The sequence below is a fragment of the Phocoena phocoena genome, chromosome 1, assembly GCF_963924675.1.
Source record: "Phocoena phocoena chromosome 1, mPhoPho1.1, whole genome shotgun sequence".
Taxonomy (NCBI): domain Eukaryota; kingdom Metazoa; phylum Chordata; class Mammalia; order Artiodactyla; family Phocoenidae; genus Phocoena; species Phocoena phocoena.
In genome coordinates this window covers 46,132,595-46,158,862 of record NC_089219.1, presented here as the reverse complement: position 1 = coordinate 46,158,862, position 26,268 = coordinate 46,132,595, and the positions used below count along the sequence as shown (strand labels likewise).

At 55.9% G+C, this 26,268-nt stretch overlaps 1 protein-coding gene across 6 annotated transcripts; it reads right to left on the bottom strand.

Annotated features, from left to right (window-relative positions):
- On the bottom strand, positions 1-20,465 carry PCSK9 (proprotein convertase subtilisin/kexin type 9). 6 transcript variants are annotated; one of them, XM_065875954.1, is made up of 12 exons: positions 20,262-20,465; positions 16,899-17,090; positions 14,548-14,671; positions 10,840-10,973; positions 10,476-10,620; positions 7,312-7,508; positions 6,075-6,258; positions 5,386-5,559; positions 4,910-5,058; positions 3,617-3,794; positions 1,736-1,917; positions 1-219 (listed from the first exon to the last, which is right to left on the bottom strand). In XM_065875954.1, exons 1-12 carry the CDS (start codon positions 20,463-20,465, stop codon positions 1-3), a joined length of 2,082 nt encoding a protein of 693 aa, XP_065732026.1. The 6 variants fall into 6 exon arrangements, with proteins under 6 accessions (XP_065732026.1, XP_065732036.1, XP_065732045.1 ...); XM_065875964.1 differs by having other exon boundaries at positions 10,476-10,617; XM_065875973.1 differs by having other exon boundaries at positions 10,476-10,617; positions 14,548-14,614.
- Between the last annotated feature and the right edge of the window lie 5,803 nt (positions 20,466-26,268).

Sequence of the window (26,268 nt, the reverse complement as noted above, 5' to 3'; positions counted from 1 at the left end):
TCACTGGGCCTCCTGGGAGGCCTGCTCCCCTGAGGGCCGGCTCCGGCAGCAGATGGCGATGGCTACGGTGGCCTCCTCGCCCGTCCTGCCTCCTGCTCCGATGTCCCAGCCCCTCACCACACACGTGTTGTCCACCGCGTAGGCCCCCAGGGCGGGGCAGGCCCCGGGGAGGGTCCCGCAGCTGGTCAGCGTCCAGCCTCCCTCGCAGGCCACGGTGACCTGCCAGGGCCAGGGGACGAAAGAAAGCGCACGTATGGCCCGGCACACTGTGAGCCAGGCCAGGAGGGCACAGGCTGGTGTGTGCCGTGCCAACACAGACTCATCTTCCCCCGACACCATGCTTCCCACAGCCCTCCCCGTCCCGGCCAGCGGCAAAGCAAAGCCTGGACTGCCCCCTCCGCTGCTCCCACCACGTCCAGTCCCTCAGGTCTGTGGGCTCCTCCTTCAGGCCCTAGCATCCTCCGTGCTCCTGCCCTGGCCGAGCCCCCGCCCCCCGGGCCTGGACAGTCACCGTAGCTGTCCACCTGCCTACAGCAGGCCTCCCTGCTTCTGCCCCCTTCCCTGCAGTCTTCATGGCACAGCGGCCAGAACGAACCTGCTCACACCCAGGTCAGATACCCGTTCCCCTCCCCCCACCCCAGGCTCAGAACGCTGAGTAGCTCCCAGCTCACTGGAGCAAAAACCAAAGTCCCTACTGTGGCCCTCAGGCCCCACCTGAATCCTGTCTCTGGTTCTCCCCCTCACTCAGTGCCCACTTCACCGGCCCTCTGGCTGTTCCTGGTGCTCCTTTGCCGCGGCTGTTCCCTCTGCCTGGAACACTGTTCCCTGTCCTGTCCCCCACCTTCTTAGTGAGGCCTCTCCTGAACTTCCCCTCCCCATTCTCTTCCCTGCCTTACTTTTCTCCTCAGCTTCTTCTAAGTACTCTGTAATACTACTCATTCGTTTACTGTCATCCCACTAGAAAAGATGCCCCAGGAGAACTTGTCAGGTTTGTATCTCCACCCCCTGGAATGGTGCCTGGAATGCCAGAGGCCTCAATACATGCTGAGCAAGTGGACCCAAGACAGCCCTTGCCCTCGAGCAATGCAGCATCCAGACCACAATCACTACAGACTTGCTCTTAAAAACCTCTCTGAGGCAGGAGAGTGGACTCCCCAGGGCTTCCTTTTAAGAAGCTCCCTGTGGCTTTTAAAAGGAGACTTAGAGAGAAGCCATAGGGAGGTTGCGGGTCTGCACTGGCAGCTTCTGAGGGCCTCTCACGCCCCAGTCTTCCAGCGTGCCTCCCCTCTCTGCAAGCCCTTCCTCACCTTGCTGGCCCCGCTAGCCTCTCCTCCACCTGCAGCGCTCAGCTCAGGTGTCCCGTCCTCCGGGTCATGGCTGAGTCATCCTCCCAGCAGATGTGTTAAGTGGATTAATCAGTGAATGTGTGTGGACTGCTTTTCTTATGCCATATTTACACATATTCTTCCGAGGCGAGGGAAGCATGCCCCAACAGCAGCTCTCACTAAGCTGGACAAAAGCAAAAACTGGCCCAGCGACACACACACACACACACACACACGTGATGTCCACACAGCTGCAAAAGCTGCTGACAGCACCCACCCCACAAGCTACTCCCCAGATATGTGAGGGTATGGTGGTGACACAAACACTGACCCAGAAAAGCTGCACAGGATGGACACGTGCCACCCCACGTGGCATCTGGCTCCCGTCCCGACCCCCCGAGCCCCTTCACCTTCTCTGCAGGGCCCAGGATCCCGTGCTCCCTGACTTTGCACTCCAGACCCGGCGCATGACAGCAGGAAGCGTGGATGCTGGCCTCCTTGTGGCCGACACACTGGTCGGGCTGACCCCGTGGCCTCAGCACAGGCCGACTGGGGGTGCCAAGGTCCTCCACCTCCCAGTGGGAGCTGCAGCCTGGGGAAGAGGAGGGCCGGCTCAAACACCTGGATGCTAAGGGACTCTCTGTCTCTCCTCCCCACCCCATTCAGTCTCCATCTTTTTAGGGTCTGAGTCTGGAGCTGGGAAACACAGAAACAAGTCTCGGTAGGAAAAAGGCACTACTAGCCTGAGCGACAGGACTCTTGGGTTCTCAGCTCAACCTTGCTGCTGGCCTGCTGTGTGACCTTAGGAAAGCCATACAACCTCTCTGGGCCTCAGTGTCTCAGGGAAAACATCATCTCCTCTCCACCCCGACATGGGGAGGGGGCTCCAAGGCCTGAGATGCTAGACCAGGAAATGGTATTCCTCCCCATAACCCAGCCACCCAGGCAGAAGTTCAGGGGTGAGCTTGATGTCTCTCTGGGAGACATGGGCCTCCCTCCAGAGCTTGGGAGTCAAGCACACCCCCTGGCTACAAGACCTCAGAGAGTATTCCTAGGCTATAGCAAGCCTCAGTTTCCCTCTGTAAAAGGAAAAGGGAGGCTGCAAGGGTGAAGTGAGGACATGCACACGGAGCCCAGCACAGCGTCTGGCACCGGGCAAGGGCTCTGCACTTGTTAGGGTCATGGTCACTGGAATGCCCGTGTGTTAGCTGCACGGCCTTGGGGAAGTCACTCAGCATGTCAGGGTGCAGTTCCCTTCGCTGTAAAGTGGGACTCTTTTGGACGTGCTTCATAGGTAGTGGGTTCTATGACTCCGATGTCTTCGAACTGGCACGTGCCCTGGAGTTCATCTGCTGGGCGTTGCCAAAGGGGAGAGCCATCAGAACACGGTGGACTTCCCACCAAGCCAGGACCCCAATAAGATAGCCGGTGGCCTGCTGGACTTGTCCCAGCCTCTCCACCTGACTGGGCTCATCTTTCCCCTGCAAAGCCATCACCAGCTGCTCCTCCTAGAGCCAGCTCCTCACTCGTCACTCGCCCTTGTCACCCTCCTCAAACTTCAGGGGCTCCCCAGTACATACTCGATGAAGAATCAACTCCTGAGCCAGTTCTTCCAGGCCCACTACCTGCCCTCTCCCCAAACGCTCCCCAGGACATCCCATGTACCCTCCCGATTTGAGGGGCACCATCCCTGGATCCCCCACAAGGTCCCTACCTGCGACTTCCTGCTACCTACCCAGGGCATGTTTTTGACACAAGGTGGCCCATCCACAGTTACCTACATCAGAGGATGGATTCTAAAGCAATGGATGATAACCAGGATAGCTAGCACTTACGTGGTCCTAGCACCAAGCTAAATGCTTGGCACCCATCATCCTCATTCTACTGCTGAGGCACAGAGAAGTTAAGTAACTTGCATAGGTCACACAGCGGACGACTGGCAGAGCCAGGGTTAAACCAAGGTCAGCTCCACTTTCGGATCCACTCCCTAAACTGCCCCTAATGCAATGCACTGCCTGTGGGGAAATGCCTACGATGCCCCAGGCCTGGTGCTCTAGGTGTTACTCATTTCATAGCAACCCAGTGAAGCAGGAAGTGCCGCCGCCCCTCTTAGGGAGGAGGAGGCTGAGACGGAGACAGATGAGGTGCTTGCCCAGGATCACAGGGATGGGAAGGGTAGCACTGGCCTTCACACCAGGCCGTCGGGCTCCAACGTGGGGCCAGCCGAGTGGGGGCAGGTGCATCAGGAGCCAGAGACGCCTCCTTACCCCGGGGTGGGCCCAGCTGCCTACCTGTGAGGACTTGGCCCCGCTGGGGGCAGCGGGCCTGGGTCTGCACTCCGGCCCCAGCTGGCGGAGCCGTGTGGACACGGCAGTTGGCCCGGGGCAGCAGGCAGCACCTGGCAATGGCGTAGACACCCTCACCCCCAAATGCGTTGTGGGCCAGGCAGACGCGCCTGCCCCCTCGGGCCTAAGAGCCAAAGACAGAAACAGGAACCTGCTTTAGAAAAGGCTTCGAAACACAGGATGAGGTGGGGCTGGGGGGAGCTGACTCGGGCGGCTGGTCCCAGCCCCTTGAAATCTCTCCGGTGGCCTCGCGAGGGGCCAGCCGGCCCCTGAGGACAAGGAGCTCGCTTCCACCCAAGGCGGACGGTTCCACAGATGGGCAGTTCTGGGTGTTATAAAGTTCTTCTGGATACTGAGAGTGACTTCAAAATGCAGACACAGGGGGCTTCCCTGGTGGCGCAGTGGTTGAGAGTCCGCCTGCTGATAACAGGGGACACGGGTTCGTGCCCCGGCCCGGGAGGATCCCACATGCCGCGAAGCGGCTGGGCCCGTGAGCCATGGCCGCTGAGCCTGCGCGTCCGGAGCCTGTGCTCCACAATGGGAGAGGCCACAGCGGTGAGAGGCCCGCGTACCGCAAAAAAAAAAAAAAAAAAAAAAAAAAATTGCAGATACAGGGAAACCTAAGACTCCAGAGCATGGACCTGGCCTGCTCAGCCCTGACCCACTCTCAGCCTCTCCCACGTGCACTCACGTGCAGGAGGGTGCACAGTCAAGCACACTCCCAGACACCGGCTCCCAGACAGAAATGCCTGCCTGCCCCTTGTCCTCCCGGCCTAGGCATTGCCCTTCCACAAAAACACTGCAGCCAGATGGCATCTCTGCCAGGCTCTGCAGCCTTCCCATCAAGTCCCCTCTTCTGCTGCTTTGAGATTTCTCAACTGCCAGAACCGTGGAACATCTGAGTGAAAAGGGCCCTGGAGACCACTGCGTCCAGAGGCAGAGAATCCCTGGTATACGTCTGGCCCTCCCCTCCCCCGAGGCAGTGAATCCCTGGCACACACTCGGCCCTCCCCTCCCACGAGGCAGGCATGGGAATCCATCCAGTCTCATCCTGCAGAGTCTCCCGGGAACCCTCCGTGTGCCTCCCTCCTGCAGCACCCAAACCGCGTGACTGAGATATGCCCTGTTCAGCTTTAACTTGCAGACGGGCGCTGGAGTTCAGAGGAGGATGGGGCTCAGGCAGATCTGGGCCTGGAAGGGAGAACCCACTTCACGCTCCGACGGGAGGGTACAGGTCACCTCAATGCGCTCGCCCCGCCGCTTCCCGCTCCTGGAGAAGCTAGAGCAGCCCAGCAGCTCCTCAGGGGCAGCACAGCGGGCCTCGGCCGTGGCCATCCGCGTGGGCCCCGAGTGCGCCGACCACACGGTCCTGCAGAACAGCTGCCCACCTGCAACGAGGCCCTGGGGTGAGGAGGGGTGGCTGGGGAGGGAGCCTCTGTCAGGGCTCTGCTCACAGAGGGCTCCAGATCTTTGGCTCCTGGTGGGGGAGAGGGGCCTTAAGGAATGTGATCCATTTTCCCATTAAAACAGGTCACGAAAGCCCTTGCAAAGCCCTTTCGGAGCCCGTCCTACTCAATCTCCCCCAGTGTCTAGGAGCCGGTGGCCAAATCCTCCCTCCACAGATGAGGGAGGGACAGGGTTGCCCAGGCCACACAGATGCCCTGAGACCTCCCAAGCCCCAGTCTGGATTCTGCCCACCCTGCCATCCTGCTGACCTGCTCCATAGGTGCTGGGGGGTAGTGTAGCCACCAGGTTGGGGGTCAGCACCCGCTGGTCCTCGGGGAACGAGGCCTCATTGATGACGTCTTTGGCAGAGAAGCGGATCAGCCGCTGCCTCAGCTCGGCCAGGGTGAGCTCCGGCTCAGCGGTCAGCATCCTGGCCACAATGCCTGGTCGTGGGGCAGGCGGTGAGAGATGCTGGTGGCCTGGCCCTCCCTCCCGACCTGGGACTCCTCTCCTGGTGCACACGTGAGCGTGCGCACACACACAGACACACCAAGCTGTTCTTTAGAAGTTAAACCACCTGCAATCCCGTGCTAAAAGATGGCCAGAGTAAGACTTACATCCTGCTCTCGCACCTCCGAGCCTTGGCAACTGCTGTTTTGTTTGCCAGGTAAACTCTTATTCATCCACCAAACCCCAGATGAAACGGCCCTCCTTCAGGAAGTTTTCCCTGACCTTTAGCCTGGTCAGGCGCCCCTCCCTTCCACACAGCCCTGGCTGCTCCGTTTGTTCACCTGCCTCCCCCATCAGACTGAGCGTCCTTGATGGCACCATCAGTCTGACTCATCTTTACTCCCCCACACCCAACACAGAGCCTGGCACACGTGGTCCTGGTGCAGACCCTGCCTGCCAAAGGGGCTGTCAGAATCATGATGGCTGAGGCGGTGGGGCAGCTACTCACCAGCCACATGGGCGGCAGCCTGTGACGTCCCACTCTGTGATGTGAAGCAGGTGCTGCAGTCACTGGAGGCACCGATGATGTCGTCCCCTGGGGCAAAGAGGTCCACGCAGCGGCCAAAGTTGGTCCCCAGGACCCCCAGGGTCACCGGCTGGTCCTGGGCATTGGTGGCCCCAACAGTAATGACCTGGAGAGGTGAGGGAGTGGATGGCAGAGAGGGGAGTCAAGGAGAGGATGTAGGGAGACTGAGACCTTGCCAACTGGGCTGGCCAACTCCTGTATACCTGTTTGGCCCATTCAAATATCCCCTCCTGAGGGAAATCTGACTCTCCAGGCAGAGCTCTGGCACTCTCTGCCCCACCCGGCCCTGGCGCTGCCCTCTGTCCCTACCATATGCCAGGCACCATTCCTGAAGTCCCCGAGGTGCTTCCATTCTAGGGAGGGACCCAGACAGTAAACAAACAGTAAACAATGCAACACATTAGGTGGTTATAAGTGCTAAGGAGGAAAGCAGAGCCGGCAAGGTGGAAAAGACCTGCTGGGTTTTGTCTGCTTTATGCGATTTTAAATTCGGCAGCCAGGGAAGGTTATCCGTCACTGTCAGGCTCACACGTATCCGTCACTGTCAGGCTCAGACGTGTGCCCCCCAACACCCACCCCCCAGACTATGATATCTTTGAAATGCGACGAGATTCCTTCCCCTTAGTCCCCCCAGTGCCCACACCGCCATTAGGTGCCCTCGCATGTTAGTCAGAGGAATGGACGGGCGTTGGACCCACTGGGTCAACCTCTCAAGCTGAGAAGCGTCATCTCTGTGCTCATGTAGCTCCCCTGGGACACACCAATGCAGGGCCTCAGGGGGCCTTGCCGCGGCGGGGGGGCCCTTACCGAGTGGACTGGGAGAGGGAGGCTGGGAGAAAGCGGAGGGAGCTATGGTGTCAATCCAGGGGACAGCAGATGGACGGAGGTGATGGGATTGGGGAGAAGGGGCCGGGGGAGTCACGAGACATTCGGAGGGAGAGGGGCCAGGGCGTGGGGTTGGAGCTGCACTGGCGGGGGGGAGAGTTGAGGCTGGTGCTGTTTATAGACTGGGATGGTGGAGGTTCAAGCCCCTCCTCTGCCCAGGTCGGCCCTGGCAGTCTCTGACACGTCCTTCCAAAGCCAGGCCAGTTCAGGAGCAACCCCCATGAAGCCCCCAGGGGCCCCCCTGCCACCTTCCCCTCCCTTCGGGAGCACCCACCTCGGGAGCTGAGGCCGGGGAATAGAGACAGGCGTCATCCCTGAAGTTGCCGGCAGCGGCCACCAGCACTGCCCCCGTCCCAGCCAGGTGCTGGCAGGCGGCGTTGAGGGCCGGGCTGTACCCACCCGCCAGGGGCAGCAGCACTACCAACCGGCCCGCCGGCTGGGCCAGCTGGCTCTTCCGAATAAACTCCAGGCCTGAGAGGACAAAGCCAAGGTCACCCATGAGGAGGCACGCTCCCCCTCCCCATCCCCGCCCCGGAGGCCCCAGTGAGGGTTAATTTTACACGTCGACTTGGCGAGGCTACGGGTGTTTGCTCAGACATAGGTCTAAGTGTTGCTGTGAAAGTACTTTGTGGATGTGATTAATGTTTACATCAGTACTTTGAGTAAAGCAGATTACCCTCCATAATGGGGGTGGGCCTCGTCCAATCAGTTGAAGGCCTTGAGAGAAAAGACGGAGGTCCCCCAAGGAGGAAGGAAACCTGTGTGCGCACTGCCTTCAGACTCAAGACTGCGGCATCAACTCCTGCCAGCCTGCTCTGCAGATCCCAGCCCCACAATACATGAGCCAGCTCCTTAAGCTAAGTCGCCCATATGTGTATACGTATGCATTTATAGAGATAAATATACACACACATCCTGTTGGTTCTGTGTCTCTGGACAGCCCTGACTAATACACGTGGGAAGCATGTTAACAACAGCAGCACTTATAAAACCAGCCAACTCCCAAACACTTATACGCACCAGGCTCCTTCTAAGTGCCTGACTATGGGAATTTACACAATCCTCCCAGTAACCTTACCATTATTTTCCCTTTCCGGGAAACTGAGGCACCAAGAGGATAAGTAAGATTCTCAGAGGAACAGGAAGGGCCCCCTTTGCCCTGCCTCTGACCTTCACAAGCCTCGTCGCCATCCTCTGAGGGCTGGTGTACAGTAATCCTCCCCCACGACACAGACACACACACACACACTCCAGTGAGTCCACACTGCCCACTCGCAGCTGTGGGACCCTGCCCTCCCATGTGGGAAAGGGTGCACTGCTGCTCGGACTGTGTCAAGGATCAAAAGGCTCCTCGCCCTGGAGCTAGAGGGGTGGGGGTGGGGGGGACTTGATAACCCTGCCCCCTCGGGGGGGGGTGTCATGCCTTGACCCCGGTTGCACTCCCCCGCCCCAGAGCCGAGCGTGCAGCCTGGAGCCCAGGCCCAGTGGAGACCTGGGTTCTAACACCAGCTCTGGCCCTCACATGCCAGGGGACCCCGAGCTGACAGCTCCTCCTCGCAGCCTCCGGCTCCTGCCCCGTCAGATGGGGGTGTGGCCAGCTGACCTCTCAGAACCTTCTGGATCTGGACCTCTGGGAGGTCCGCAGGGCTGCAGCAGAGGTGGGAGTTGGGGTCCCATAGCCAGGCTCCTCTTAGGAGAAGACAGCTGCCCCTCACACCAGGAGGGGCAGAGCGGAAGTAGGAGTGGAGGTGAGGAAAAATCAGTACGATTACCGCTGCCATTCATTAACTGTATGTACGTTTCTGTGCTCGGACTTGACACACTTTACCTCAACAATCTGCCTGCAGAGGAGACCGGTGGTGACCACAAAAGTAAAAGCTACTGTTCATGGAGCCCCTGCTCTGCTCCAGGTAATGTGCTAGGGGCCTTTCCCAAAGCGGGGACTTCTTCTTCCCCGGAAAACCCTCCAAGCCCAGGGCGCCAGGCCTGTGGAAGGCCTTTCAGGGCACAAGCGGGCCTCCCCTCCTCTGCACACTGACCTTTGGGAATTGGCCTGCTGCGCTGAGGTCAGTGGATAGAGGGGTGGGACAGGAAGGAAGGGTCACCTGATAGGGCAGGGGATTATTGATTCTTGCCTTTAAAACCAAACATCAAAACTTGTGCTCTAGGGCTTCCGTGGTGGCACAGTGGTTAAGAATCCTCCTGCCAATGCAGGGAACACAGGTTCAAGCCCTGGTCCGGGAAGATCCCACATGCCACGGAGTAACTAAGCCCACATGCCACACCTACTGAGCCTGTGCTCTAGAGCCTGCGAGCCACAACTACTGAGCCTGCGAGCCACAACTACTGAGCCAGAGTACCACAACTACTGAAGCCCGCGCTCCTAGAGCCCATGCTCCGCAACAAGAGAAGCCACCACAATGAGAAGCCCGCGCACCGCTACGAAGAGTAGTCCCCGCTCGCCGCAACTAGAGAAAGGCCGCGCGCAGCGATGAAGACACAATGCAGCCAAAAATTAATTAATTAAACAAACAAACAAAAACCTGTGCACTAAACTGCAAAGGATTAGGGCAGAGCTCACTCACCAAGCACAAGGCAGGCACCACCAGCCCTTCCCAGCCCTTCAAAAAGGCCTATGGCTACCTCTGCCAGCTCAGAGGCCAGCGTCTGACACAGGGGTCTGGGCGCTTGCAGTGGAGGTCAAACTCAGAGCCAGCACCTTCCCCAGCGAGGCCACTGGCTCTGGCTGTGTGACCCTGGGCAAGTCACTTTCCCTCTCTGGGTTGATTTTCTCAACTGTTTAACAGGCTCACAATACCACCCTCAGGGTATGGAGTACAAAGTCCTTTGCTCAAGGTCTGGCCACAGGAGGGACTCAGTAAGTGAGAATTCCCACCCTCTTCTCTGCCCACAGGCCTCCCAGGGTCCTAGCTCTAAGCTGGACCTTGCCAGAGGTGACTGGATGGAGAAACCTGCAAGAGTCTGGAAAACGTCTTCTGCCAGTTCCTCTACCAGGTCTACCCAACCAGGGCTCCAATCATTCATGGGGAGTGCGTCCCCCGGTGTTCAGCAGAAGGTGGGGAGAGTTTGCTGAGATCACCTCGAGGGCACATCCAAATGTAAAGTAACATGGCAAAAGACGCAACTATTTTAAAAGATCTGGAAAGGGGAGCAGCGTGAAACTGTAGAAAGACCACTGACTAGGGGTCAAAGCTGCAGGACCTGCCTGGGCTGAGCCCTGCCCCTCTCTGGGCCTCAGTTTCTCCATCGGCACTCATGCCCCCTGGGGGCCCTGCCCACTCTGACACTCTGGGACTCTGCCTCTGGGGCAGAGGCTGCCTTGGTCTCCTCGGTCAGGAGTCAGTTCTCTCTGGGCTGAAGCCCCGGCCCATGCCGGGTCTGGATGCAGAGACCAGCACGTCCGGAGCCATCACTCACCTGTGAGTGTGCTGCTCACCGTGCCCTTCCCTTGGCAGTTGAGCACACGCAGGCTGCGCAGGCTGGCGCCCTTGGCCACGCCAGCATCCCGGCCACTGACCACCCCTGCCAAGTGGGTGCCATGGCTGTCACACTTGTTCGCCTGCTCGACCAATACAAGACCCGAGTGAGAACGCTCATCCACCCTGTAATAATATCAGTGAGTGACCGGACAGACGTCCCCACCCACAACTGATGGCAGGGCAGGGGCAGTGACAGCTGCGGAGGCCAGCAGGGGTGCAGCTGTGGCACTCCGGGGGTGGCATCAACTCCAGGTCGGGGATGAGGGACGGGGGCAGCCCCCCCGCCTGAGGGACATGCTCACCTGTCTGTGGAAGCGTGTCCCATCCTCTTCGGGCACGTTCTCGAAGTCAGTGACTACCACCCTGCCCTCAATTTCCCGGTGGCCACTTTGGATACTGGTGTCTAAGAGATATACCTCCACCAGGCCACCTCCAGCTTTCCAAGGTGAGGTTTGTTCGAAAGGAAAGAATAACCATGAGGTTAACGTAATAGTTAACACATATAAATTGTTTACCATGTCTCAGGCACTGCTTTAAGCACCTTACATACGTCAACTCAGAAAATCCTCTCCAGGTACATACTTTTATATCTTTATATCACAAACAAGGAATGTGAGGCACAGAGAGGGTAAGTAACTGTCCAAGGTCACATAGCTGGTGATGGTGGAACCAGCAAGAGAACCAAGTAGTCTGGCTCCATAATATTAATATGAAATAACAACATGAACACTCGAAACTAATAAATACAATGGAAAAAACTATGCCAAGCCCCTACTTAAAATTTTTCACAGCTCCCCAAACCTGAGGCCACAGAACTTAAAGACAGAACAGGATTTGACAAGTAAAAGGAGAATAACAGGCCTGTATGGCCGTCTGAGCAGGTCAGCTCATTTCACAGAGAGGAAACCGAGGCTCAAGGAGGATGCGTGGATCTGGGCCTCCTGGCTCCAAGCCCATGCTTTCTCCACTCCACCAGGTGCCAGGATGGCTCAACGGTGGCTGGTTCCAACGGACACAAGTTACAGCCTCAGAGAAAACAGCAGTATTGGAAATTCACCAAAAGCCTACCACCTACACACTTCATCATTTCTAGTTGGGTCAGTTCAGATTCTCCAGAGGGGAAAAGCGGCCTCAAGAGGAGTTATCACTAAGAGCAAAGGGACCTGCGAGTGGCCTCTTACAGCCTCTGAATCAGTGCAGGGAGCTCTGCGGCCTCTGGCAGGTGGGCGCCCAGTCCTGCCTGCATCCCTCCAGAGCAGGGAGCTTTCTCTCTCCCACAGGACAGCCCCTGCCACGCCTGAGAAGCTCGGAAGGCAGCCAAGTTCTCCTTCTCATCTCTGCCCAGGAGGCCCCTGACCCTGACCCTCTTGCCTCTTCCCCGCAGGCCACACCCCTTCCTGCCTCAGGGCCTCTGTCCTTGTTTGTTTCTCTGCTTGGACATGCTCCCCTTGGTGGGGCTAATGTTACCCACTGCAGGGCTTGGCTGAGTGTCACCTCCTCCAGGAAGCCTTTCCTGACTCCATACTCACAGCTGTCCAGACTCCTTCGTAGCTCCTACCCCATCCAGACTACCTGGTGTCATGTAGCTATCTGAGTAAGCAATGGATTAGCCCTCATGCACTAGAAGCTCTGGGCGGAGTGGGGGGTGGGGTGGGTGCGGGCAGAGACCAAGTCCATCTTGTTGGTCTTTGTGTCCCCAGCACCTAGCACAGTGTCTGGAGCAGAGTGGCTACTCGAGAACTCACTGTGGCATGGAAGGAGAGGAGGGGGAGGGCTGAAATGACAGCACTCTCGCTCTATACCAGACAGGGATGGAGGCTCGCTACAGCATAAAGAGCATTAACCCCAAAACAGCCCCCCACATACTGTCATCACCTCCCGTTTTTGCAGAGGAACCTGAGGCTCATTCAAGCTCACACAGCTTGAAAATGCTAAAGTCTGGTTTTGCGCATGGCAGTTGGCTCCAGAGCCTGTGCTCGTCAGCCCTTTGCCAGGTGGCCTCTCTGTGAAGGAAGGGTCTGCTCCTGGCCGGGTGCGCCACTCTCCACTCATCTGCATGGTGCCCACTCCGCCCCACTCCGACCCAACAGCCCCCGGGGGGACTCGTCCAGCCAAGCCCTTCTGTGACTCCTGATGGACTCCACGTTCCTGCCTTCCAACCCCCCCCCACCTCTCACAGCCACTGGGCGCAGGAGGAGGGTAAGGCAATCCATGGGCATCCCAGTGGGGAAGGAAAGGATTGCACGTCTGCTTCTGGCCTGGGGGAGGGCAGTGGGTCCAACGGTCACCCCAAAAAACGTCTATGTCCACATTCTAACCCCTAGGACCTATGATCATGACCTTATCTGGCAAAAGGGTCTTTGCAGATGTGATTGTTAATGACCTCCAAATGAAATCATCCTGGATTATCCCGATGGGCCTTAAATCCATTGATATGTCCTCATAAAAAAACAGAAGAGGAGAGATACACAGAGAAGATCCTATGAAGGAGGCATGGACAGGAGTGATGCAGCCACAGCCGAGGAACGCTGCAGGCACCGGAAGCTGGAAGGGGCGAGGGAGGATGCTCCCCTAGAGCCTTTGGGAGGAGCTTGGCCCACTGACACTTTTACTTCCGACTGGAGAGTACATTTCTATTGTTTTAAGCCTCCGGGTTTGTGGTACTTTGTTAGGGCAGCCCTAGGAACCTAATTTAGGGGCTGTGGCCTTCTCTCTCTCCTGCTTGGCTTGGTGTCCCCCGGAACCCCCTGCACAGCATCCCCTCCCCATTCCCCGTACTAGCCGGCTCCGGGAGGTCCCTGAGCCGCAGATGTGGAAGGTGGGGTCTCTAGGGTCTCTGCCTAGAGAGGAGCAGCCTGGGGTGGGGAGAGGCAGGCTCTTCCTGCAAAGGGCACCCCCTCCCTGGCCACAGGCTGCCCAGACCGGTCAGCACACCCTGCCTGACCAGGCCCCGCACCTCTGCCGCTGTCAACCCTGGGGTTGACGCTCCACACTTCCTACTCATCTCCCATCCTGGCCGCGAGCCCTGGGAGGCCCCAGGTCTACCATCTGTCAGATGACAGCAACTCAGAACCCGCCTAGCCTTTCGGTTCCCAAAGCATTTGCACATCAACAGCCGCACAACACCCTGTGAGGACAGGATGGGGTTACCGTGCCCATTTTACAGCCGAGGAAGGGGAGGATCCGGGAGGGAAGTGGCTTCCCGAGACCCCACGTGAGCCAGTAAAGGGCGGAGGCTGGACGCGCCCCCAGGTCTGGCTGGGTCCTGGAGCATCCCTGCATCGTCTTTCTGCTGATCTCCAGACCTCATGCTGCAGGCTTCTCAGGCTGAACACGGGCCAGCCAAAACCCCTGATCTCCCCAAACCAGGTGTCCTTCCCTTCTTCCCCAGCTCAATAAATGGCACCTCTACCCGGCTACAAGGCCCTGCCCAAACCCAGGCCACTTTCCTTGGCCTCTCCTCCTCCTGGCCAGGCCACCCCAGGCAGAGGGAAGAGTGGGGGGAGAGGCCTGGAGGGGACACACAGAGTAGCCCACGCAGGGAACCCCAGGAAGCCTAGCGATGCTGAAGGGAGGTGCAGGGCAAGGCAGGACACCAGAGACCAGCTGGGGGCATGGCAAACAGGGCTTATCTGTCCCGTTATGGGGTCCAATCCTGTCCTCAAGGCACTGAGATCACCCAGACCTGTGGGCCTTAGGGGGTGTCAAGGTCAGGTTTACCCTCTCCCCACCTGAGTGCAGCCTGATGGGCCAAATGGCAAGAAGAGGCAAACGTGAACTTTTAGAAGGTGGGAGAGGGGCTCATTTAAAGAAACAGACTTCTGCATCGTACCTGGGGCAGAAGGAAGGCAGGGCATGGGGGCTGGATTGGGTGGAATGGGACAGAAAAGGGGTCAGTAGAGTGTACTGAGCTCTAACGCTCCTGGGAGGTGAGGACCATAGACAGGGAGGAGAGAGCGGCACATGGCCTCCGCTGGGATGAAGAGGCGCAGGGAGCTTGGGGCCCTTACTAGGAGCGTGGTGTTCATCGGCCTGGCGCCGCGCAGGGAGAATCCGCTCTAAGTTCCACGGGATACTCTGGGCAAAGACGAAGGAGTCCTCCTCGATGTACTGGACGTGGGGCAACGTCAGGGCCTGCAGAAGGCAGAGAGGTGGGGCTCGGCTTCAAAAGCCATTTGGCTGACAGCAGCCATAGCCACAGCCCTTCACCTACCTGATCAAGCCTGTCCCGGGTCACACGACAGTCCCATACCTGTCCCCTCCTGGTGTGGGGTTTCCTCGCTCAGGTTGGGGAGCCCAGCACCCGCCAGCAGAGAGGATGCCTTTTAGGAAGGATTCTGAATTTGACATGCCATCTGGGGAGCCAGGCAGTGCCCAGGCCCCGGGGAAGGCTGGACCTGGACTCCATGCCCAGATCACGGTGCCCTCACTGGCCATTCTGTTTCCCCCAGATCCGTTCCCACCCTTCTCCACCGTGCAAGGCGTGGGGAGGCTGACCCTGCAGATGGCAGCACCCAGGCCTCCTTGCAGTGACTTCTGGTTGGGATCAGCCAGAGGGAGGCCCAGAAGGAGTTTTGGGGGATGTGAGGGTGTCTTCACTCCCTCTGTTTTGGTGCAAGTTTCCCACGGTGGCTGCATCCTTTGGTGACCACGGCTCCCCCGGGGCAGCCCCTGCTCCACAGCTCCAGCTCCCACCTGGCAGAGAAGGCACTATTCCCTCTCCTCGCCCATCAACTTGTCAGGAAAACTCACCCCTGGGTGCCTCAGTGTCCCTGTGGGCTTCCTTAACCTGTCCACACCTCCGTGAGTTTCTGTGCTTAGCATCTGCTTATATACTTGACGATCTCATTTAGTCCTTAAAGAACCGTTCCTATTTTCATGACAGCTTACAGGTTGGGGACTGAGACTCAGGGGGTAACGAAAATTGCCCAAGGTTAGACAAACTAGTAAGGGTACGTGAACCCAGGCTGGTGCAATGCCAAAGCCCAGCTCGCGAGGGCACATGTCTGTGGCCTGCAGCTCAGCAGTGTCTCCCCTCTGAGAAGCTGCCTGGCCTTCGGGGCTCATGCGTGCCATCTGGCTCTGTGGGCATCTGATTCCTTCCCCCGCACTGTGCTGGGCATATCATCCCCCAGTTAACTGACTGGCCATCACTTCTCAGTCTCTTTTTCTGAACTGTGAGCTCAAGGGAAAGGGCTGGTGGTCCATCCTTATGTCTGTAGCACATAGTAGGTGCTCATTAAATATGTGATGAGCAGACTGATTGAAGGCATTAACTTGATGTGTCCGCTATTAGACTAAGGGATTGGACCCTGTCTAATCCATGTCATTGTCCCCACAGGACTTAACACACTGTAGTGGTTCAGCCACTCTACGCTGAAAGGAATGAAACCACGCAGTGGTAGTACAGTGGAGTGAGGAGGCCTGGGCCTAGGTTCTCGTTCTGCCGGTTATGTGTTGTGTGACCTCGGGCAAGACCCTGTCCCGTTCTGGGTCTCAGTGTCTGCAGGAGGCTATGAAGCACCCCAGCCATGCGGAGAATCAGTATGAAAATGGGAACCATGTGTTCTCATCAAGTTAGGAGGACAGGGGAGGGGGCGAGGGTTGGGAGGAAGGGAGCAGAGGCTAAAACAAGGAAAGGGTTGTTTTTTGTTTCGTTTTGTTTTGTTTTTAAAGGTGCATTTGCCAAATTCTCTTCTGCCTTTTTATTAAAGCTACAAATCTTACAGCCATCAACTCGCTTCAAGCGGAGCCCCCTTTCGCAGGGAACCTCACCAAGAAAGGTTTTTAAGATATGCATTTAAAGCACTAGGGCCAGGATGAGGAGAAGGGAGGCCAGAAGTCCTCAACTACCCATGTCTGTTCTGCCCCTGCACCAAAGATGTGGCTGAAGGGGGAACAGCCTCCCTGTCCTACAGGAGGAACCTTCTGAATAGCATCAGTTTCAAAGGAATTTTGGATCCTTGAGTCATGTTTTAATAAAATGACCCTGGCCCCACTAATGTCATAGGGCCTTGTTCCTGTAGGGTTCTCATAGGCAGCAAGTTCACCAACACAAAGACAGCTGGAAGACAGACCACTGGGTCTGATCCCAGCTCTGCCTCTGGCTGTCTGTGTGGTCCCTTCTGAACCTTGGTCTCCTCATCTCTCAGATGAAGATGAAGTACCATTGAGGTATGGCCAGGCTTGAAGGGCATCCTGTACCGAAGGCCAGGAGCCACTGTGCTTGGTACTCAGTAAGCGCTCTGTGAACACTTGCTGCCTCCCGATGGTCAGCCATGGGCACACCCAGGACAGTGCTCTGTAGGCATGAGGCAGCCCAGCCCTTTCGGGAAGTGGCCCGCCCAGAGACGGAGCTCACCAGCTCCAGCAGGTCACTGCTCATCTTCACCAGGAAGCCGGGGACAAGGTCGTGGAAGACGTGCAGGATCTTGGTGAGGTAGCCGCGGTGGGCGGCCTGGGCCTGCAGGCGGCGGGCGGTGCGCTCTGTCTGCGAGCGGTGGGTCTCTTCCTTCAGCACCACCATGTAGGTTCCTGGCAGCCTCCAGGCGTCCTGGCCCCCAGTGAGGAGGAGTGACATGATGACATTAAAAAAAGAAGAAGGGTGCTGTGGGTGCTTCATCCACCTCTGTTTACAAGTTAGAATTACAGCAAAAGAAACTCCATAGAGTATAGGAAGTATAAAGAGAGGTCACCAAATTAGGACCCCCAAACCACATAGAAGCCAACTCTTAGCAGTAACGTAACATATACCACACTTTCATACTTGACAGTCAGGCAAAAACGGGAACCATGGGCCACAGTCAACACCAGGTTCTCGTCTGCACCTGTACCTAGCTCTCTGTGGGGCCGACCAAGGCCTGGCCACCCTTGGAGGTCCTGCCTGAAGGCCACCTCCTCCCGAAGACCTTCTTAATTACACCTCCCTTCCCCGTGTCTCAATTTGAAATAATCAATTCCTCCCGGTTCTAGTACCTCCCTGACCCCCTCCGGAAGCAGTCCAAAACCATGGCCTGAATCCCAACCTCAATATTTACTGGCTATGTGGCCATGGGCAAGTCACTCAACCGCTCTGAACCTCAGATATCTCCTCTGTGGTGCGGGGAACATAATACCTATGACACAGGCCTGCTGGGAAAGCTAAGAGACATAGTTGTGTAAAGCATCTAGCAAACAGAAGGGATGATAGAGTGAGCAAAGGCGACACTTCTCACATGGGGTAAAAGACTCAAGGCCATGGTCTACAGGAGCAGATCTGTTTGCTCTTAGCTCTTATCTGCTCCCACTGCTCTCAAACAGACACAACTGTGCTCAAGAATCTTCAGTGGCTCCCCATAGCCTGACAAAGTCCAAACTCCATGCTGCCCCTTGGTCCCCGCTGCAACCTACCTCCGTAGCCTAATCTCCCACATCTCTGTACGTGCACCAGAGTAGAATACAGTCTACAACCCTTTATCCAAAGTCTTAGGGTCAAATGGGTTTCAAGATTCAGAACTTATTTGGACTTTAGAAAGGTAGTAATAGGCAATCAGGGTGCTCAGAGGCGTCTGGAGCAGCATATTGTAATCTATGCAGCAAAATATAGGAATATAAATATTTACATCAGTGGGATAACTTATAAATAACCTCATGTCAGTTCAGGTCAGGTTACCACAAAATAAATTACAAGAAACCTTTTGGGTTTCAGAACATTTTACATTTCAGAAGGGAGATAAGGAACTGTGGACATGTGCTCCCTATTCTCCACCTCTAGCTTTCCCAGGTCTGAGCTTTTGTTCATGCTACCCCCTTCACCTAGAATAAAATTCCCCTGCCACTTTTATTTAAACTCCTATTTATGCTCCAAAGGCCCATCTAAAATGCCCTCAGCGAAATGAAAACCTAATGAATTGGGAGGACACTTTGTGCACTGGAAGGAGACTTGCCCTAGAAGCCTAGTTCTAATGCATCAGGGGGGTGAAACCCCTCTCTCTGGGTCTCAGTTTCTCATGAATAAAATAAAAGGATTGGTCTAAAATCTTTCTCTGCCTGCCAAAAATATTTTCATTACAAATTCAATCTCTACAAAATATCCATTGAAGGAATGAATAAATGAACTTCCGGAGGTTCTTGCTCCAAACTTCCGCTGGGGAAGAAGTACCCTCAAGCACCTGTTTTAATTGGTTGTCCGGCCTCTGCTTACTCACCTCTCAGGATGGGGTATTTACTACTTCTAGAATAGTTATTTGGGGGCAGTGACTTGAAACGCGCTTTCTCAACCTTGTCACAACCCATCAACATCCTTCTAGACGGTGAAAGGCTCAGGGAACAAAGAAGAAGGTGCTATGAGCTGAGTAAACTTCACTCTTCTGTGAGAGCCAGACTGAAGAAGAGAGGTCCCTCCCCTCCTGCCACTAACACAGGACACAGGCAACACTGAGGGCCTGACACCCCTCTGCACCCAGCACACTCAGGCAGAGGAGCTGGGGCAGAAGCGCAGGCCAGATGTCCATTAGCCTAGAACTTCCCCTCTGCCCCGGGAGCTGCAGTTTGGAGCAAAAAGGGCATGACTGGGAGGTCGCACTGCAGCAAGGTAAATAGCTACCTCCTACAATGCTCTCTTCATTGGCTCACATGGTGGGGAGGTCATTCATGTGGGCAACAGAGCCCCTTTCCCTTCATTCCTCCATCTGCCCAGCACTGACTCTTCACAACAAACCCTCGGGAAGGACTGTCACCTCCCTTTTAAAGATAAGGAAAATGGAGGCTCGGAGGTTAAGTGACTTGCCAGGCACCACTCAGCTAGCGAGTGATGGAGCCAGGATTCAACCCCAGAGCTGACTCCAAGCCCGGTAGCAGGACCTCAGTTGAGCCCTGGGAAGGTTATAATTGGAGGGAACCAGCAGTCCCAACCCTGGGCAGGAGCTCCCATAGCCCAGCGGCCAGGCGCTGGCCTTGATCTTCAGGAAACTCGCCCCACCCACTCTGGGCGGCGTTTGAATGGGCTGCGGCTACCAGGCTCCTTCTTTCCCGAGAGCACCAAACAAGCCCTTCCCAGACGAGCCCAAGGACCCCAACAGGCCTGGAGAATAACTCCGTCCCCTCCCCTTCAGTTTTGTTCTTTTCTTCAGCTGAAGGAAATGCAATCCTAGAATGTGAGTTTTGTGGCATGAAGAAATTGCCTCCCGCCGCTATCATTCATTCGCCTTCTCTCCCGCTCCACCCCTGTCACAGTAGCGCCGTCTCGTCCCAAGACCCCCAAGCCCCCCCCCCCCACTCCCCACACACACTCTGCACTACCCAGATTTCCCGATCCGCGTCAGGACGTATAATAATATCTCCTCTCTGCCCGGGGCCGTTCTAAGCACGTTTCGGGCATTAGCGCCTTGACCCACCCGAGCCTCAGTGGTGAGGCACGTCCAGGATCTGAGCAGGCGATCCTGGAGGTGCTCTGCTCGTCCTACCTGGCGCCTACCAGTCTCCGAGCCCCGTGCATCTTTCCCCCGCAGAGTGCACCCCAAAGAGCCGCCGTGCCGGTTCTCTCCCCGCGCCCGCAGTGCCCAAGATCCGCGCCAAGCCCGTCCTCGGGTGAGCAAAGCCCCCCCCCCCCCCCCCCCCGCCCCAGTGACTTTCACTCCAGCCCCTCCCTTCCGGGGTGTGGGGGGGCACTGAGGTCAGAGAGGATATGCCCACCGCCCGGGTCCCCGCGCGGATTCGCCCCCGCCTCCCACCCCGGCGTCCGCACCTTTGCGCAGCGGTGGAAGGTGGCGATGGCCACGTTCTGGGCCGTGTCAGCCGAGCTGTCCTCTTCCGACCGGAAGGCGAGCACCAGCTCCTCGTAGTCGCCGTCTTCGTCCTCCTGCGCGCGGGCGCCCGCGGGTCCCAGGAGCAGCAGCAGGAGCAGCAGCAGCGGCGGCCACCACGGCCGCCGGGAGCTGCCCGTAACCATCGCGGGGAGAGGAGAGGTTTGCGTCGGGCGGGGAGACCCGGGGGCGGCGCGCGGGCCAGGCCCGCAGCGCCTGTGCCTCGCGGCGGGGAACCCGATGCGAGCGCGGGACTCGGGCCCCGGCGGGGACGCGCGCTGGGCCGGGCTCCAGGCCTCCCGGTTCGGGGCTGCGCCGAGGAGACGCCTGCCGGCCTCGGGCCGTCTCACTGCCTGGCTCGTCCCTCCTGGCTCGGACCCGAGCTGAGCCTGAGCCCGCCTGCAGCCGCGCGCGCCTCGACGCCGCGGCGGAAACCTTCCGGGGTGTGGGTGCGCGACGCCCAGGGTCCGGGAGATCACGCCACCTGAGCCCTATCGGATGATCCTACCTGATTAAATATTAACGGAGCAAAAAAAAAAAAAAAAATATTAACGGAGCCCCCGGACTGAAGGATCGGGTTTCGGCCTCGCTCCCCCTCCCCCTCCCCACCTCCACCCCCACCCCCACCCCCACCCCCAAACGGCGTCAGATTACGCTCAGAGAGAGGACAAAATCCCAAATCTTAATTGGGCTGGAAAGCTGTTCCCGCGCTCCCGAGACGCCTTCTCCCCGCCCCTCACCCCGAGCCCTGCGAGCTGTGCCAGGCACCAAGTTCGGCTGAGCCCACCTCGTCAAGCGTTTCTGGGCTCTGCCTTGGCACTGGCCAGCCAGCCCCCTCGCCTACCCACCCCCGAACGATGGTGTGAGGTGTCTGGACCACTCCATCGGGTCCTTCGCCTCGCCGCCGCCGCCAGTGACAGCGGACACCTCGCTGCCCCCAGCCCCCAAGTCTTTCCGCAGGTCTGAGCGTGCCATCCTTCTAAACTCAGCCCCGACCCCTCTCGGGCCTCTGCCCCGTATGCACCCGGCACACCCAACCTCACCAACTAGCCACTCCTTGAAGTCCTGTTGCTTTTGACTTCCAGCCAACACTAATCAAACATTTCAAGGGATTTATTCTACAAATATTTCTGGTTTTAATCTGCAGAGATATCATACGTGTACATTCAAGAATTCCATTGTAGGACCTCCCTGGCGGCCCAGTGGTTAAGACTTCGCCTTCCAGTGCAGGGGGTGTGGGTTCGATCCCTGTTCGGGGAGCTAAGATCCCACATGCCCTGCGGCCAAAAAACCAAAACATAAAACAGAAGCAATATTGTAACAAATTCAATAAAGACTTTAAAAATGGTCCACATCAAAAAAAAAAAAATCTAGAAAAAAAAAAAAAGAATTCCACTGTAGCACAAGCTCAGTGTTCCAAACGATTCGGTTTGCAGATTCTATTTACACACCATGGCCAAGAACATGACTGGATGAGGGTCTGGTGAGCAGCTGTTGCCTGCAGGAGGATGTGGAGGCCAGCAGCCCCAGGCCTCGGGGTTGATGTGTCACACAAAGCCAGGCATCCTCCCAGAAGGGCCACACAGTGTAGAAACTGGAGGCTTCCTGCTCCCACTTCGCAGATGATTAGCGGGTTCTAGTGAAAATGACTTGCTCTGAGCCTGGGTCACTGGACTCCAAAGTCAATGCCCTTTCCACCTTGTTTGCAGACACCTCACACCGGAGGCCAGGGCCAATTGAACAAAGACTGTGCAGCCAGTGGGCTGACAGCAACCTCCGCAAGGTCAGGGTCTCCTCCACTTTGTTCTCCCCTGGAATATCCCACCATCCCTGGCACGGAGTAGGAGCTCATTAATTTTTTGCTGAGAGAGGTAGCTCGAGGCTCTCAGCAGGCAGCGGATGCTCCCTTTCCTGTCGCCTGTAAAGAGAATTGTATTTGAAACCTGCTTTTGGCGGCTTCCTCATCAAAGGCCTCCTCTTTGGGGAAGTGGGAGCAAGGTTTCCCTGATGCTCCCCTTGGGGACCCTGGGGTCTCCCCTATCAGCAGATGATCAAGCACGTGCCCAGAGGGACACGATGTCAACAGGCTGAGGAAGGGGGGTGGGGGCACCGTCGAGTGTACAGTGGGTGTGTTTGGATGGAGGTGGGGGACCAAGGAGGCCCCGCAGGCACCTTGGACTTTGCAACAGATGGACCCTGAGGGCAGTCCCTTCTCATCCTGCATCCTCCACTGCACTCTTTGAGGCGGCAGCCCCGCCCTGGCTTCCTGGCTTCCTGCCACTTGGCAGGGCTTTTGTTCCTTGTTAATTACCCCCCCCCCCCCAAGAGTTGCCCAAAGCAGCGGTGTCAGCTCCTCCCTCTTCTCCGATGCACCACCCCCTTGCTCTGACCAGCTGACAACCAGCCTACCCACCATCACCACCACCACCAGAGATGCAAAGATGCAGGGGTCAGGGTAAGACAGAGCCTCTTCCAGGTCTTTCCCTCCGAGTTCTTCCTGGGCCAACACCCACCCTTCCCTTCTCCTTCCTTCCTTTCTCTTTTAGGGCAGAAGGGACCATCTTCCTGTCCACAGAGGACCCTCCCCTGCCCCAGTCAGGCTTCCTCAGGGATCTCCTGCGTCCACCATCTCGTCTCCCCCTCTTACCGCCAAATCCCTCATCTCCTGTTATTCTTCCTCTTCACCACATCAGATTTCTCAAGGCTTCTCCACCCCCCAAACCCCTTCCCTCAAAATGGCCCTCTCCCCTTGACTCCCACTCACAGTCTGAACGGTAGACAGAACCCGCTGTTTACGCCCTGTACTTCTCCAACCTCAGAAAACTTGGAGTCTGCAGCCACTATTGCCCTGAGTGTACATTAGGCCGATTTAGCGGTGTCAACACTTCGAACGGGCACACTCTTTTTTGGGAGGGACCCATCCTTTTTGTGTGTATGTTCGTTTAAAAAGACTTTTACAGGAAAATGGGTTTTTTTAATATGAGTGGTTCAAAAGTATATACAGTGAAAAGTTTATCTCCCTCCCATTCCTAACTGTCCCCCTCCACCTTCCCAGGGGCAACCCCTGTTACCCATTGTAGTGGGTGGAACAGTGTTCCCCCCCCCCCCCCGCAAAAGATCTGTCCACTCCTAACCCCTGGTACTTGTGACTGTGACCTTATTTGGAAAGAAGGTCTCTGCAGATGGGATTAAGCTAAGGATCTCCTGATGAGATCACCTGGGTTTAGGATGGGCCCTAAATCCAGTGACTGGTGTTAGAAGAGAAAAGGGAGGGAGATTTAAGACACAGAGGGACACAGGGAAGAGGACCATGTGAAGATGTAGGTACAGATGGGAATGATGCATGAACCAAGGAAAGCCAGGACCCACCAGAAGCTGCGAGGGGCAGGAAGGGATTCTTCTCGAGAGGCTGCAGAGGGAGCAGCATGGTCTTGGTTTCAGATTTCTGGCCTCCAGGACTGTGAGAGAATACATTTCTGTTGTTTCAAAACACCAAAGGTTTTTCCTTGTAATTTGTTACAGTAGCCCTTGGGAACTAGTTAGTATACCCATTTATTGTGTAACTTTTCAGATATGTTTTTATAAAAATACTTTTAAACATTTTAATATTTATGACTCATTTTTAACTTTTTGTTTACATGGGCAAGGTGGAGAGGGGCCTCTTAGTCTTTTTAGATCCTGGGGTCTCTATCGTCTTACTCCAGCCCTAATCTGCGGGTTACGACTATGTCGGTGCATCTACACCTGCTTGGTCATTTCTCTGCTGGCAGACGATTCCATTCCATGTATGTTCCAGTCTCTGACTGACGGGTGTGCCGATTGTTTTCTGCCTTTTGCTGTTACAAACAAAGCAGCAGTGCCTCGCCTCATCCATGCCTCTTTGCACATGCGTGAGCCTCTCTGTTTCATAAATTTCCAGAAATGGAATTTCTACGTAAAAGGCACGTGAATGTTTGATGCTGATATAGTCCCACCAGCATCGCTTGGGGAATCCATCAGCATAGGCTAGGTTCTGCTTCAGTTACGCACAACCCCCAAATCTCAGTGCTTCAAATGACAAAGGCTTGTTTCTGTCTCACACTGCATGTCCACCGCAGGCTTTGCTCTCGATCCCTGCTTCAGACTGAAGAAGCCACCTTCATCTAGAACTTTGCTGAATCCACCAAAGCAGGAGGGAAGCGGAAGTGGTGAATCACATACAGCTTCCGCCCAGAGGTGACCCACACCCCTTCCACCCACATTTGTTGATTGACATTTGACTTTATGGCATTTTACTCCATAGGAAATTTTATTTTCTCTGGAGTCAAATTTATCAGTCTTCTACTGAATGATTTCTAACTTTTGTGCTGTGCTTAGAAAGGCCTCCCCCTTATCAAGATCATATAAAAGTTCTCCTTTTTGAAAACATTGAAATCTTGGCTTCAGCTGGAATTTATTTTTGCATAATGAGTGAGGTTATTTTGTGGCAGGTGGCTAGCCCATTGCTCCAATACCATTTATTCAATAACCCACCTCTTCTGCAATGGTTAGAAATGACACCTGAGCAGCAACTAAATTCCCTTATGACTCGGCAGCTATTTCGGGCTCTCCGTTTTGCTCCTTTAATAACTCTAGCGGATACCGAAATGTCAAAACATGCATGCATTTGGACCTAGCAAAGTTATTTCTAGGAAGTCATCCCGAGAAAATAGACAAGTGAACGAAGAGGTACTATTGGTACAACAGTTGTTACTGTGAAAAAGTGAGAGCAATTGAAGTGTACGGAGGCCCTAACATAAACCAGCAAGGCCCCCAGTATGTTCACCCACCATCAAAGGCCAAGACTTGAGTGGGCCATGGCTCGGGTTGGATGAGGGGTCAAGGACGGGAGCATATTCATTAATAAGAACTTCTGCTGTTTGATGGTTGCATTTGGTTCTTAAAACAGCCCCTGACTCACTAAGGAGTCTCTAGGATATAAAAGCCCAGACATCGTGTGGCAGGGTGGGACATTCTCATCTGGTCCCATGGGAGCTCCCACGGCCACAGGTCGATTCACTTAGCTCTCTCCTTCCAGCATTACTGTCTTCTGGAATAAAACTGTCACTTTGATCTGCCACGGTGTCATACTTTCATTCGCTCTCACTGAGTTCTATTGGGTCAGCAGCCCAAATCTCCATCAATATGGAGGGACCAATTTTAGACTATTCACACAGTGGAATATTTTGCAGCTGTGAAAAACAATGACATAGATGTTTATATATTGATATGGAAAGATGTCCGAAACCAATCCCTTTTAAAAAGTAGGTTATGATCTCATTTCCATAAAATGGTTACGTATGTATATATAATGTTTGCCTCTGCATAGACAAAACAAAATCAAGGTTATAGACCCCGAACTGAATTCAAGGGGACTCTCAATGTCTGTGTTCCATGTTCGGAATTATGATAGATAGATAGATGATAGAGTGGTCAGAGAAGACCTCGGTGAGAAGGGGACACTGGGAGAAAGGAGCTGAGGGAATGCGCCATATGGACACGAGGTGGGGGAAGAGCACCCCAGGCAGAGGGAACAGCGGGTGCACAAGCCCAGCCACGGAAGGGACAAGCCAGGAGGGACCAGGAGGCAGCACAGTAACCGCCGGGCTGGGGTGCAGATGCAGTAGGAGAGTGTAGCCCATTCTGGGGACTCTGGCTTTGGTCTTGTAAGGTGGGAAGCTAAGGCAGGCTTTGATCAGAAGAGTGAAATGCCCTGATGGTTTAAAGGATTGCTCTGACTGCTGGTTAGAAAAAAGATGGCAGGGGGCGAGGCCAGAAGCAGAGAAAGCAGCCAGGAGACTGTGAGCCGCTGCTAGTGGCTTGGACCAGGGGCATCAGTGGGGCAGTGAGAGTGGTTGGATTCTGGGTGTATTTTGAAAATAAAGCCTGTTGCATTTGCGAACCATTTAGACGTGAGTCTGAGAAAAAGAA

Excerpts from the sequence above, each read along its gene's own strand:
- PCSK9 (XM_065875954.1), bottom strand. The coding sequence starts at position 20,465 with ATGGTTACGGGCAGCTCCCGGCGGCCGTGGTGGCCGCCGCTGCTGCTG. Across the intron at positions 5,059-5,385 it reads CCCCAGCACCTATGGAGCAG|GTGGGCAGCTGTTCTGCAGG; the intron begins GTCAGCAGGATG and ends GCCTCGTTGCAG. Across the intron at positions 220-1,735 it reads TCCTGGGCCCTGCAGAGAAG|GTCACCGTGGCCTGCGAGGG; the intron begins GTGAAGGGGCTC and ends TGGCCCTGGCAG.